General features: G+C 34.9%; 1 protein-coding gene across 1 annotated transcript; it reads right to left on the reverse strand.

Annotated features, from left to right (window-relative positions):
- Positions 1-1,888: 1,888 nt before the first annotated feature.
- LOC120135683 lies at positions 1,889-9,867 on the reverse strand. The gene is made up of 14 exons (XM_039151914.1): positions 9,077-9,867; positions 8,612-8,956; positions 8,256-8,467; positions 6,577-8,120; positions 6,456-6,469; positions 4,700-4,805; positions 4,440-4,620; positions 4,255-4,365; positions 4,107-4,162; positions 3,913-3,996; positions 3,299-3,370; positions 3,135-3,211; positions 2,944-3,017; positions 1,889-2,013 (listed from the first exon to the last, which is right to left on the reverse strand). Exons 1-14 carry the CDS (start codon positions 9,865-9,867, stop codon positions 1,889-1,891), a joined length of 3,792 nt encoding a protein of 1,263 aa, XP_039007845.1.
- Between the last annotated feature and the right edge of the window lie 4,350 nt (positions 9,868-14,217).

Consider the following 14,217-nt stretch of genomic DNA (forward strand, 5'->3'; position numbering starts at 1 on the left):
TTGAATACCAGCCTCCAAATGTAGCTAGTGTTGCTGTTGTTCCACGTGGAAGGTGTAGATGATCTAGACCCCTCAATGGGTGGTTTTGTTTGAACTGTGATGGAGGCATTGAATCATTGAGTCAGGTGGGCACAGCTGGTGGGCCTTTACATGATCTGAATAGTACTTGGATACTAGGTTTCAGCAAAAACCTCAATATATCTTCAATTCTTCATGAGGAGTTATGTGGGGTATATGAAGGTCATCACATGACATGAGACCAACGAGTTTCAAGATGGGAGATACAATCGAATTGTGCTCAAACAATAAAGCTGGTTAATGAAAAAGATGTAGCGAATAGTCCTCTTTCGCTATCCAGAACTATAGCAGCCTTGCGTTGCTATGCATGGGAGACTCGCTTACGTTGGGTTCCACATTCTGAAAATTCTATCGTAGATGGTGTTGCTAAGTTGGCTCCTTCAAGATTGTCCAAAATATGTTACTTTGATACTCCCCCATTTGGCATTGAACATTTGATAAAGTTAGACACAAGGAAACCTTCATTAGTTTAGTCTTTCTAGGCCTTATTTCAATTGAACAAAAAACTCCCTAAATCTAATGGAGAAAAGGAGAACTCCTCAACTAGGTTAACGTTCCCCTGAATTCCATTAAATCATAGACAAAAAATATCAAAAATATTGGTATTCCATTGGATTACATTATGACAACTCAATACTTTTAACAGAGCTTGACGAGATAGTCCTTGTTTTGCTAGATAATTCACCATTCTGTTTCGCTCTCTTTGCACATACATGAATTGCACCAAAGAGAATGTGTGAGATTGCCTGTCAATCTCGTTCAAAATATTCCACCATTGATTTGCTAATGTGTAATCATTCTCGTAATCTGAGCGGTGATGTTATGATGAATGGCCTTAATGGTAACATTACTATGATACATAACTTTAAGGGAACTAATTTACTATGCCTCCTTAGTGGTGCGAGTTTACTAATCGGAGGACTTGATATTATATATTAGCCTTAGTGGCGCGAGTGTACTGATTGGAGCACTTGATATTATATGTTTAGCCTTAGTGGCGCCGGACTACATGATACCCGATTATTAATCATGACATACATGCACTATTATATTATGGTACACTTGATGAACAAGTGACAGATACATTAGAAATGATAATTACGGTATAAATACATTTTGTGTATAAATGTTGGAAATCGTACGTGTGTATGTTCTTATGTATAGCTAAGTAAAGGATTAACTGATTTATAATATATGATAAACTTTCTAATTATTTATTGTTTGTATTGTGGCTTACATGCCTTACATTTATGAACTTCATGAAGTATAATAAAATGTATATACCGCTGAATTTTGTTAAGTTAAACGTTTTGAATTATTTTTCGCGGTCATATTTTAGATCTGAGTTTGAGTCAGGGTGGCGACATCTTCAAGGATGTTCTAACGACGTTTAATCATAATACAATAATTTAATACTTCTAGTGGCATATGTATTTGTAGGCCTCCTTAATGGTTTTGGTGTGAAACTTATTATGCATATTTACTTCTTATTATCATATTTTCTAGTTTTGTATTAATTGTCTTTCAATTTAAATTTATATGACTTTTGCATAGAGTGTACAGTTATTTAATAATTACTGTAAAACTTATTTCAATTGATGCACATGATTATTTAATAATTTTTATTATATCCCTATTTACTCATGTTTTCATCTTTTGCATAGTGTGTACAGTTAATTATGTATTCTTGAACAAGTTGACAAAGGGATGAACGATACATAGGTTTGGCATATATAAAGCAGTGGCTGTATGAGCAATAAGTGTGTATTACAATGGAGCTTACGGCATTTAAAGATGCATCTCTGGTCTTTTATCTTGAAGATCGACCCATTTTCACTCGGAAATTAAACAGCCGGTTGAGCACAGAGGCGAGGCGAATCCCACCTTGAGCTAGCCCTTTCTCCACGACGGGCAACCGAGAGAGGAAATAATCATCTATGGAGCAAAATTATGAAGTTTGTGTTAAAAGAATACCATGCAGAATTTCTGTTAAGATTAGCTAATCTGGTTTCATATAGCCTTATCTCAGCCATTGCCAACCATGGCAGATTGCATAATAATATAAGAAATGGTATCAAATAGTGAACTAGAGTTGATATAGTAGAAGGAATAAAGGTCAGTAATTCGGTCATGTTTAAGCCAGCTGATAGAGCCAAGAGCAACTCGGCTATTTATCTGCAACAATTTTGGACTTGGATCCAATGTTACCTATTTCGCCCCTCACCCCACGAATCTCGTTTAAATTCGTTTATTCCAATTCGAAGTTCGTTCGCATACTTAGCACAGCAAAAGAAAAGGAAACAAAAGTAGGGGAAGAGTTCAGTGGGAGAAGAGGTGGAAAGACGTGTAAGGGTCGATCTTTCCAAGCCTTAGCGGTGGAATCGACAATTTCTTTTGATTGATATTCCGGGGAATGAACAGAAAGGAAGATAAGGAAAGAGCAGAAGTATATCAAGAGAAACAGAAAAGTAAAGCTAAGATGTCACAATTGTACTCTCGCTGTTAAAGATATTTATTTTAATTATAAATTTAATCCTTTAATTTTATAATAATTCAAATAATTATTAAAAAAATTATATACTTTCACCGTTTAATATATGGAAAATTATAAAAATAAATTTATCAGCAAATAAAAAAAAAGCATTACGATTCATATTCTAAAAATTTGATCCAAAGAAAATCACTTCCAACGAATCACAAACGATAAAATTAACGAATTATAATTCTATACTAATTCCATGGACCAAAGCGAACCACGAATGCTTGCATTCATTTTCATTGTTTTATTTTGATACATAGATCAAGTTTCATAAGTGCCTTTAATTATCGAACAAGAAAACAGTAGAAAGAGGAAATAACAAATACCTTCTAAGGTGCTTCCAGGTGTGGCATTCTTATATGCATACTTACATGCTAACCTAACACTTTCAGAAGCATATCTGTATATCGAAGCAATTTAAGAATAATGCGATGTTATTCAGATTCGGGTATGTGTTAGATACGAGTATAATCATGAATACCATACTTTATATGATAAAGAATAAACTGTGGCATACACTTTCATGTTAGGACAAACTGTGTTGTTATGTATGCAGTATTTCCATGATGATTTTTCATTGGTCCAAGCATCATCCTATGGATGAAATAAGAAGTACAGGCACCAATCAACTATCACATTTAAAACCCAAAGCGGTGAAAAAGAATTTAAACACTCTCACACACCTGGAAAAATTAAAAGATTCGAGCCGTAGAATGTCTTCACTGCAGTATCAATAATCATGGTATCCCATACCTGGAATAACCATAGTACATAATAATATTGCGTATATGGATGCAGTAACACAAAAACACATGAATTTAAACACTCTCACACACAAGTTCATTAGCACCTTTTTTACCCAAATCCATTCTTTGGCCATCTTGTTAAAAACGAATATGTAACATTGAGTACCCAAATACCGATACTCAATCTATCAATCAACTAATTTGGATCGGATATTGCATAGGCGAGGGTGACTCTCCCCCAACCCAATTTTCTCCATTTGCAATTAAACTTCCGGCTTTGTCTAAGGGATCTAGTGTATCATCTCACTAGACCAACTGTTGGTACAAAGGATATGTAACATTGGACAAGGAACTTGTTTACTAGATTCAAATACTCTCACACGTATCATATTTAAAAAGACCAAAATAGTTTAAAGTAAAATATAAGGACTAAATCTCGAATTTGAACGTAGAAGAAAGATTAAATCATTGTTTAACCATTGATCTTCTTTAACAACATCTAACTACTTATCGATGTGAAAAATGGAAAGGGGGTAACGAAGACCTCACATGGTGCAGAGTTGTCTTCCTACGATACCAACGAACTTTAATACTAGTCCCACCTAAATCTCCTGTGAAGCCAACATGTAATGGCTGTAATAAAAAAAATAACATATATATATGTATTTAATATAAATATATATCTAATATTTATATGATTAATGCTTTCTAGATTTTCCCATGTATGTGATATGAGTAAAAACCTGATGCACATCCGCCATATAATGAGCTAAGAACAAGAGTGACTCTGTCAAATTGTCTGTCACAAACAAAAAGGAGAGCATATATAAATAAACCTTGTATTATTATTTCTAGTGCAACTCCAGGAGTATATGCATGAACAGTGCTTACATTTCAACATGGGATTATATCTCTGATATGATGTAAGGAGTTGCTTTGTATAGTTCAAAATTGCTCCTGTCACACAATTATTTTTGTGCCCAGCAGAATCATAGCAGTCTCCTACAAGAAAGGTTACCACGACCCTTCATATCTCTTAAAATATTTATGATGGACAGTAGAACCGAAACACTTACGGATGTATTTGTAGTTGCACTTGAAATTTGGGGTGTCAACATAGTGTAAGGAGGTTGTCCACTGCCAGTTGTAGTAATATTTGATGTGATCAGGCCATGAACATACAGAAGCAAGCTCACCTTTAGCAGAATCTGGGAGCAGTTGTTTGACAGTAGCCGTGGCATCTTCAGTAAGATGCCCCTGAAGGATCAAGAAACGCATAATCAGATGAAATGGTCAGCAGCTTTTGACTAAAGAAGAAGCAATTGCATAATCATACCTCAGCAATCTTGCAAACAGCATAATGACCAAGTTTTCCCCAACCATGAACCAATTGCATAAGAAGAAGCAGCCTTCCTATCCATAGTAGCTCGTACCAACCCATCCTGCAAATGATAAGAAAGAGAAGAATAATCGCAATTTTTCATTTTGATTTATGTTTGAACAAAAGGGACGACACCAATTATACGGCAAAGTACATTGTAGTTTGATAAAGGGGGGAAAGTGAAAACCTCGACTCGGGTTTTTACCTTTACATGTGAAGCAATCAAGCATGTCTTGCCTTGCCTTGCCTTCTTTCCTCTCTTTTAAAGCATACACATATTTGATATGCAAATTTCTATTGATTTATGACAATACTATCACCGCAAAGCAACTTCGTAGTAGCGTAAACGACCCTATCAAGCTATCTACTACTGAATTCGAAATTATTATGGGACATGTACAGAAAAATATATATAAATATATTTTCAATACGAAATAGTTTATATTGAGATTGTCTTAACAAATATAATTTTAAAACATCAAAAATTAGTGTCTCTACATTGAATTCTAAAGATATAAATATATTATCACGTAATTTGTTCTAGAGACTCTGAACACTTAAATACCCTGTAATGGTTGTTGTTCAAACCAAAAACATTTAGAGATAACAATCAACCCTCAACTACTGAGGAAACTTAATTCGTTCAATCTTATCAATTTCACTTTAATTAAATTATTTAATGTTGATTCAATTTTTATGTTTTTTATCCATGACATTAATGTCTTTTTATGCTATTCATTTATGTGATTTTAAGGTAATTTACGCATTTAGTACTTAAACTATCAGTTTTGATCCGTTTTAGTACTTGAACTTTCATTTTTTTAAATCATACCTAACATTTAGTTTTCATTTCATTTTAGTACCATGTTGTTAAAAACTTAACGCGTTTAGTACCTAAACTATCAATTTTGGTTCATTTTAGTACCTAAACTTACTATTTTTTTCTTCAAAATTTAATGTTAAATTTTGAAAGGGGGTACTAAAATGAAACAAAAACTAAAGTTTTTAACGACATCATACTAAAATAAAAGAAAAACTAAACTTTAGGTATGCTTTTGAAAAAATGAAATTTTAAATACTAAAATAAATCAAAAATGATAATTTAGGTATTAAACCGTAATATACCCAATTATAATAAAATAAAATAAAAGTAAAGTATAAATAACACTTGTATTATCCAATTTTTGTGTGGTCTATCATTTTTATGACTCAAATATTTTAATTGAAGTAAATTTTAAAGCTCAATACATCAGTTGACTTACAACGAATTTTTGGATGCAATTCGAACATTTTCAAGGCATGATGTCTTCTTGAAATATAATCAAATTTTAGTTAGCTTTCCAACACATTTTGAAATGCTTCAATCGGAAATCGAGAACTCTAGATATACTTATTTTAGCGAAGACTACGTGTGCAAAAAATTGAAGACTGGCCTAATATATGAATTGTAATTTATTACAAATTACAATTATTCTACTGATTATTTGCAATTAAATTGAGCTTTAAAATTTCCATTATTTATTTTAAGTAATTTAAGATTTTTTATTATTTTTCTTTTCTTTTAATTGATGTATCTAGCATTAATGAAAATATATTAAATTTTTTAAGGCCTACAAATAAGTACTCTCCTTATGTAATTTTTTTTTTTGGATAATCAATTTCATTACCCAAGAAAGCAGAATTCTGCTACAAAAAAAAACCAACTCATTACAACACATCATCCATCTAATAGCAAAGCATTACCAAAGAGAACAGATGCAAAACAAAGGCTAAACAAAGGCTAACAAGGAATAGAGAAAACAACATCACAATTATGAAATACCCCAGCTAACACAAAGGGCAATGTTCCTAGAGTCACTTCTGTTAATTGGCCAACCATCGAGTCGAATCTGGATATCAGTTTTAATGCTCAGCAGGATATCACTCATCAGCCTAAGTAATCCACCATACAGTCTGTTGTTCCTTTCTCTCCATATGACATACACATAGCTTGTCAAAGGAAGCTTAAACACTCTCGTGAGGAGGGACTTTCCTTTAAGGAAGTGAGCAGCCCATGAAAGCTCGCCTTCCCAGTGGCTTACTCTTCGGTTAACTCCACAGAGCAGAAGGATGGCCTTCCACAGGCTTTTAGCATAATCACATTCAAAGAAAATGTGATTTCTAGTCTCAGGCACCAAATCACAGAAGAGACATCGATCATTCTCTATTACTAGTCCCATTCGCATCAGTCTAACCCGGGTGGGAAGCCTATCCAAAATGGCCATCCACAGAATTATGTTGTGCTTAGGGATGCGCCCGGAAAACCAAACCAGATGATGCCAAGCAACCTTTGGAGCCACGATGCGCAAGTCCTCCCATATCTGCCTAGTACTGAGGGCACAATCACGGTTAACAAAGAGATGATTAACTGAATGCCTCATCTTTAACAGCTTTTTGAAATTCCAGCTAGCATCAGTAGGAGGAACCATATGCCAAAAATTTGCATTTTTAATAACATAAGACCGAGTCCAAGCCACCCACAAGGAACCCTCATCAGCCAATAAGTTTCGAATCAACCTCACAGAACAAGCCCTATTCCATCCTTGTATATCAATAACACCAAGGCCCCCTTCAGACTTTGGAAGACAGATCTTTCTCCAGCTCACCCTAGCAGAAAGATCAGCACCCTTCCAGAAATACCGAGAGCATAACTGCTCAACTTTCTTGATTACCCCCCGAGGAAGCATAACTTGCCTACACCAATAATTAGTTAGGCTGAACAAAACAGAACGCACTAACTGGAGCCTACCAGCAAAACTCAAATGTTTATTTTCCCACAAGGTCAACCTAGCTCTGATTTTATCAATGAGACTAAGGCAGTCTCTCTCCATGAGCTTCTTAGTCACCAAAGGAATTCCTAAGTAGCGAACAGGGAGTTTGCCTAATTTAAAACCAGTGCCCTCACTGATGGCAGTGCATTGAGCAGCAGTTAACCCCGCTACAAAAATCTCACTTTTGTTAATATTGAGCTTCAACCCAGACATGAGATTGAAAACTTCCAGAACAGCTTTGACACCACTAATAGAGTCAACAGAGGGCTCGCAAAAGATGAGGAGATCATCCGCAAAGCAAAGATGGGTTAAACCAATCCTTTTACACTTGGGATGATAATTGAAAATCCCCTTAAGAGCAGCCAGGTTCAATAGATTTGATAATACATTCATGGAAAGCACAAAGAGATAAGGTGAAAGGGGGTCACCTTGCCTAACACCACGATCCCCCCTAAAATAACCAACTAAACTGCCATTTATTACAATCGAATAGCTAGGCTTGGTAAAACAAGCAGAAATCCAGCTAATAAATCTAGCAGGAAGGCCAAGAGCAGTGAGAACAACAACTAAGAAATCCCAATTGAGAGAATCAAACGCTTTTTATAGATCCAACTTCAAGGCACATCTAGGGGAAATGTTCTTTCTACTATAGCCCCTAACAACCTCTTGGGCAAGGAGGGTATTATCCACTATACTCCTACCTTTAACAAAAGCAGTTTGATTCTTTAAAACCATGCTAGGGAACACAGTAGACAATCGTCTCACTAAAATCCTTGTAATGGTCTTATATATCACTGTGCAGTATGATATAGGCCTGAAGTCCTTGACAAGGCTAGGATTTGGCACTTTAGGAACCAAGACTACAGCAGTGGCATTAAAGGCAGGGAGAATAAAAGATATGTCAAAGCAATACCTGATAGCAGCAACAAAATCCACACCCACTATGGACCAAGCTTTCTTGAAGAAGAAGGGATTAAAGTCATCGGGCCCAAGAGATTTATCATTGCCTTGCCCCCAAATGGCTTCTTTAATTTCAGCATCAGAAACATCTCTTCACAGTTCACCGTCAGCGCCTGTAGGGAGTGAGAAATTAAGAAGACCCCTAATAGTAGAAACAGTGCTGCCCAGGACATTATCATCTACCAAACCCAGCTGATTCTGGAAAAATTTAATCACCTCAGCCGAAATACCATCAAAAGAGTCCAATCTATTCCCCGCTTGGTCATAGAGAACTCTGATTGTATTACTCTTTCTTCTGCTAGCCACTACTGAGTGGAAGAATTTCGTCCCTTGGTCACCCTCCTTGATCCAATTGGCTTTAGCTTTTTGTTTGTAAAATAGTAACTCAGCCTCTTCAAGATTTTTTAGCTCCCTTTCTACTTGAAGTTCATTCTCAATGCTGCTGCCAGCAGAACCCCATTAAAGATTAGCAAGCTGAATACTAAGGAGTTCCTCTCGCTTCTGTTTCACATTATTTGAAATGTCATTGAAATGAGCTTTATTTAAAGCCTTGAGAGAGCACTTCAACCTCTTCAATTTTTGGAACAAAACCTGAGCTGGATTTCCAGCCATTGGTTGCTGCCAAGAATCTCTCACAATGTTTAAAAACCCCGGGTGCAAGGCCCAAAAGTTGAAAAATTTGAACGGCTTTGGCCTTGCACTAGGGGCTGCCTTGTGGAGCCACACAAAGGCAGGGCAGTGATCCGAGTCCCCAGGGGCCTGAAACTCCACTGCAGAATCTGGGAAAACATCGATCCACCTTGGGTTTATCATGACACGATCAAGCTTACGAGCTAAATAAGTATCCTGCTGTTTATTTGACCAAGTGAAGCAAGGACCATTGTAGGGGTGATCAAAAATCCCCAAATTATCCACACAATTCTGGAATTCAGAACTGTCAACCAAAGTCGAGGAACTAACATAAACCGAGCTTTCCTCGACATTCAAGATGATGTTGAAGTCACCACCTATAAGCCATGGAAGATCTCCCACAGTACATTCCAGAGAGTTGAGTTGACTCCATAACTGCCTCCTACCATTTCCCTCATTCAAACCATAAACAGCAATAAGAATAAAAGTGTTACCCCCAATAGCACATCTAACAGAAATACATTGGTCAAAAACAGAAACAACTGAGCAATCCATACATCTGCGCCAGAGAACCCAAATTCGACCGTTGGCAGCATGATTATAATTACAGCAAGCTTCCCAATCACTAAAATTTTGACTTAGAATAGCCAAAGAGCTATCAAACTTATTTCGAGTTTCCAATAAGAAGAGAACATCAATTTGGCAATTCGCAGCCCACCTCATCACTTTACCTTGCTTGCGAGGATTATTAAATCCTCGAACATTCCAGTAGTAAATTAACATAAGGGATTTAGGGAAGAAGAGGCACAACCTCTATCCTCCAGCTTCATAACTTTGTCAACCTGCTCCTTCTTCTTTAATTTCAAATCCTGGACCAGTTTAGCCACCCCAAGCGAAGCTGCTCGTTGCTTCTTACCCGAGTCCTCAACCGGCTGCAAATGTTCAGGATCAATGGAGGCCAGAATCTCAAATTTATTCTTGGAGCCCCCCATAGTAGTTTTACCTGGCCTACCTCTTCCACGCTTCAATGGGGGGTTGCTACCAGGAGGACCCTCCTGAGTGATCTGTTTAGTGCCATCTTTAGCTCCATCCCCTGAAGCAGCTTGAGCCTTGTCTAAACAAGTATCAACAACACCTTTAGAATTACATGGATCAATCTGCTCAGTCTAAATGCTACCTCCAGGATCTACTATAGGATTTTGCTTCTCAGCCTCAACTATACTAGTATTTACAGTATCATCTAGTTTAGCTTCATGTACTATTTGCTTTACCCTCCATTATTTCTTCTTCCCCAGAGGGCAGAATTTAACAGAATGCCCAAATCTCTTACACTCCACACAAGATGAAGGCCTCCAAGGAACAACAACCTTAATTCGGGAAATAGAATCATCGCAAAGTAACACATCTATGTAATCTGGAATCTTAGAATTTACAAAAATTTCTATACAAACCCTAGCAAACTCCTATCTCTCCCTAGAAGCTGTAATAGAGTCCATGTGAAGAGGCTTACCAATTGCACTTGCAATGTAGCTTAAACCGCTCTTTGAAAATAAATCCAAGGGGACATTGAAGAGCTGAAACCAAATTAGCATGCGATCCAAATAGAAGTGCAACTCCTTCAAATTCGGCTCCTACTTCTTAAGGAAAAGAGGCTTGTGTTGAATATGCCAGGGACCATTCTCTAAAACCCAGTCCCTGGCATACGAACCAGTAAAAGAAAAAACAAAAAGATTGGATCCCGCAATGCTCACCTTCACCGGAGCAGCCTTGTTCCACATCAGGTCAATCGTCTTCTGCAACAACCCAAAATTGGGAGTTGAGCCTATAAATTGCCCAACAAGAGCATACCTCCATTCTAAGATCCCCTCCTCGAATATGTGCTTCGGAGGTTTCACAATAAGCGAACCCTCAATCTCCGTTGGAGGGAAGAAATCTAATTCTTGCTCATTGCCCGCCGCAAACAATTTTCTCCAATCAGTTGCAGATCCCGTAGGCATCGCCAACAAAACCCCCAAATCGCAAGCAGAATCAAAAGAAATTCAATCTAGTCGAGAAATCAGAAGGAAAGGATGACTCGTCTTCAATCGCTGTTAGTCTTGCTAACATGCACCGAGAGAGAAGACTTAACGTACGCCATCCTATCTTAATTTTTGGTGAGAGAGCGGGAAAAAAAAGAACATAAAATAGAGGAGTCATAAAAAATAAATTTTGCCGGATGGTATTTTTTTATTTTGCCTAAATTTGTGTTATTTCGGTTGACTTTGACCCTATCTTAATTAAAAATTTATTGGATGAGAGAAAATTGGTGAACAAGAAAGGACTATCAAATAGTATTTTTTATATCTAGTTTTCTTGAAGGTTTTTCAATAAAAATCGTAGATCGGTATTTATTTCAATATAGATTTACTTTTTTTAATTTTATTTTAAGGTTTTTTTACTTTTATTAATAACCTCAATTTTAATTACAAATTAATTTTTTTTAATTTGCTCAAAACTTCGTTTGCCTCTTTAATTTATTATATTTTCTCTTTTCATTGATTTCTATTTTGATTTGATGCAGTTGTTTTCTTAATTGATTTGGATTTGTTTCCATTTTATTTTGATTTATATTTTTAATTTGTTTCGGTCATGTTCCTTTTTTTCCCGAATTGTTTCAACTTTTGATTTTTCTTTATTACATTTAATATATTTTATATTTTATTTTATTTTCATTTTATTTTAATATAATAAAAGTTTATTTTTAATTTATTTTTAAATTATCTTATTTATATTTATTTTTTCATATTTATTGTATGTGACTTTTAAGGTTTGTATATTCATATTTTTAGTATTAGTTCTATTTTTATGTATGCTTCTTTTATATCGGTAACTGTGACTTTTTTTTACCTTATGTTTATAGATTAGACCTAATCTTATTTTTAAATCTCTAATTTATTTATTTTTTCAGTAATAAACTCTTAAAAGGTAAGTAATATGGATAATTTCTTTAAATTTTGGTCTAATTTTTTTTTTAGTTTTTTACTATTAAGACAACTTGTAACGGTGGTGATACCGAAAGGACGATATTGGGGTTCTCATCCTTCCGCACACGTAATCGACTTCTGAATCCTTCCACATAAATCTCTGATAAGACGTATATCTAGTAAGAAATGTAATTTAATGTATTTGAACTTACCTACCCAAAAAGGTTGATGACAACTCCAAAAAGTTAAATCATTCATTTTAAGTCGAGATTCGATCCCGGTCCACCCGAAGTCCCGTTGCGACAGCTTGGCGGACACCACTAGAACTTAGAGAGTCAAGCCATAATCGAGTATCGGTTGTCTTTTTAAGATAAAATTGTAAGTTTAAGCCTTAATTTTTTTCGATCCTCTTTACTAATCTTTACCATAGCCTTAGGCCTATGATAATATTTTGTTATATTCTAAGTTTGACAGTTGATTACACCCTAAACATTTTGAGAGCATTGAGTGAATCCATGCGAGGGTGTTAATTCTTGTTGCATTTGAAATTAATGGATTAATGGGATGTTTTGATTTTTCTATAAGTTTATCATATTCATGCTTTTCTACTTGATTGTTATTTTGGTTCGAATATTTGATGTGTACTTGACTTTTTTGGTATTTTGAGATGTGAAATGAGATGATGGAAGGTAAATGAAAAACTTAGTGTGTTGAATTGAAGTATGATTGAGGACAAGCAATGAATAAGTAAGGGAATTTTGATAAATTTTTAAAATTGCATATTTTTACTATTATTTACTCCTCATTTATCGCTTGGAAATTTTTGGATATTAATTAGTCTAAAAATTCAACTGATTTTTACAGTCCAGTCAGCATCTTCTAGAAGACAAGCGAAATCCTCTTGAATATTTAATTTGGAATTTACCTGGGATAAGTTTATCTAGAAAATGAAGCAAATTCAACTAGAACTACAAAACTCAAATATTTATTTTCATCTTTTGTGATAAACCTTTATAATTTAGGATTTTTAATTTGATTATTTTATTATTATATTTTATTTAGGAATTAGTTATTTTATTTAATAGTCTCGATAGGATTTTTAATTTGATTATTTTTATCTTTATTATAATATTTTATATAGGAATTATTTATTTTGTTTACTTAGAAAACTCGGGTTATAAATACCCCTTAGGTTTAATAGTTGGAAGACAGATTGAAATTTATTTTTCCTTAGTTAATTAATGAAGTTATGTTTTTCTTTCATCTTCAATTTTCTATCATTATTTTCTTTCCACAATGCTAAGCATGATCCAATTCATGATTAGCTAAACTTTCACTTAGCCAAAGGCTTATTGGGAATCTCAATTCTAATCGTGAGAATTGGGTCTTCACCTTCATATTATATTCTTTGATTCTTTGGAAACTAGGAATGACAATCGTTCATTCCCTTAAAAGTCACTACATCTTTAACTCAAAAAGTGCACGTTGAATTCAAGTCTGTTTTTGCTTGAAGTTTGGAAGTCAAATTGGTTAGTCGTAATTCAACTTCCCGTGAACAAACTTAGTGGTGGTCTACTAAGTAGAATCAAAATCAAGTTTGATTCTAGTGAGACGCTATAACTCGAGTCAAGCTTTTCAAAAACATAAACGTTATTTTGGATCTAACAACGATAGAATGGTTAGACCAACAAGGACCAAATTTTGGAGATAGACTTAGAAATTTTGATTAGTTGGAAAGAACAGTTAGCTATAGGGTTTGGGATCTGTTAACTGTAACTGGAGTAGACCACGAAGGAAAAATTCGATTTCGATGATCAACTGAACTTGAGGCTAAGCAAAGCTTAAGGCTATATCATCTCTATTGAATTCTTCTACCTTATCTACTTTATTTATTTTCTCACCATTTTCCGATCATTATTTATTTTTATTATTTTATTATTTCATATTTTTAAGGCCCTCGTTTTTACTTTTGCAATTAAAACCCAAGGATTGAAACAAGAAAATTATTCAGACTTCTTTAGTCCCTGTGGATCGATCTCTATTTCTTTATACTACTTTCATTATTTATTTGAGATTAGAGTATTTTTATTTGGAAATTTTGATGCTTTTT

Source organism: Hibiscus syriacus, unplaced genomic scaffold, assembly GCF_006381635.1.
Source record: "Hibiscus syriacus cultivar Baekdansim isolate YM2019G1 unplaced genomic scaffold, ASM638163v2 tig00110610_pilon, whole genome shotgun sequence".
Lineage (NCBI taxonomy): Eukaryota > Viridiplantae > Streptophyta > Magnoliopsida > Malvales > Malvaceae > Hibiscus > Hibiscus syriacus.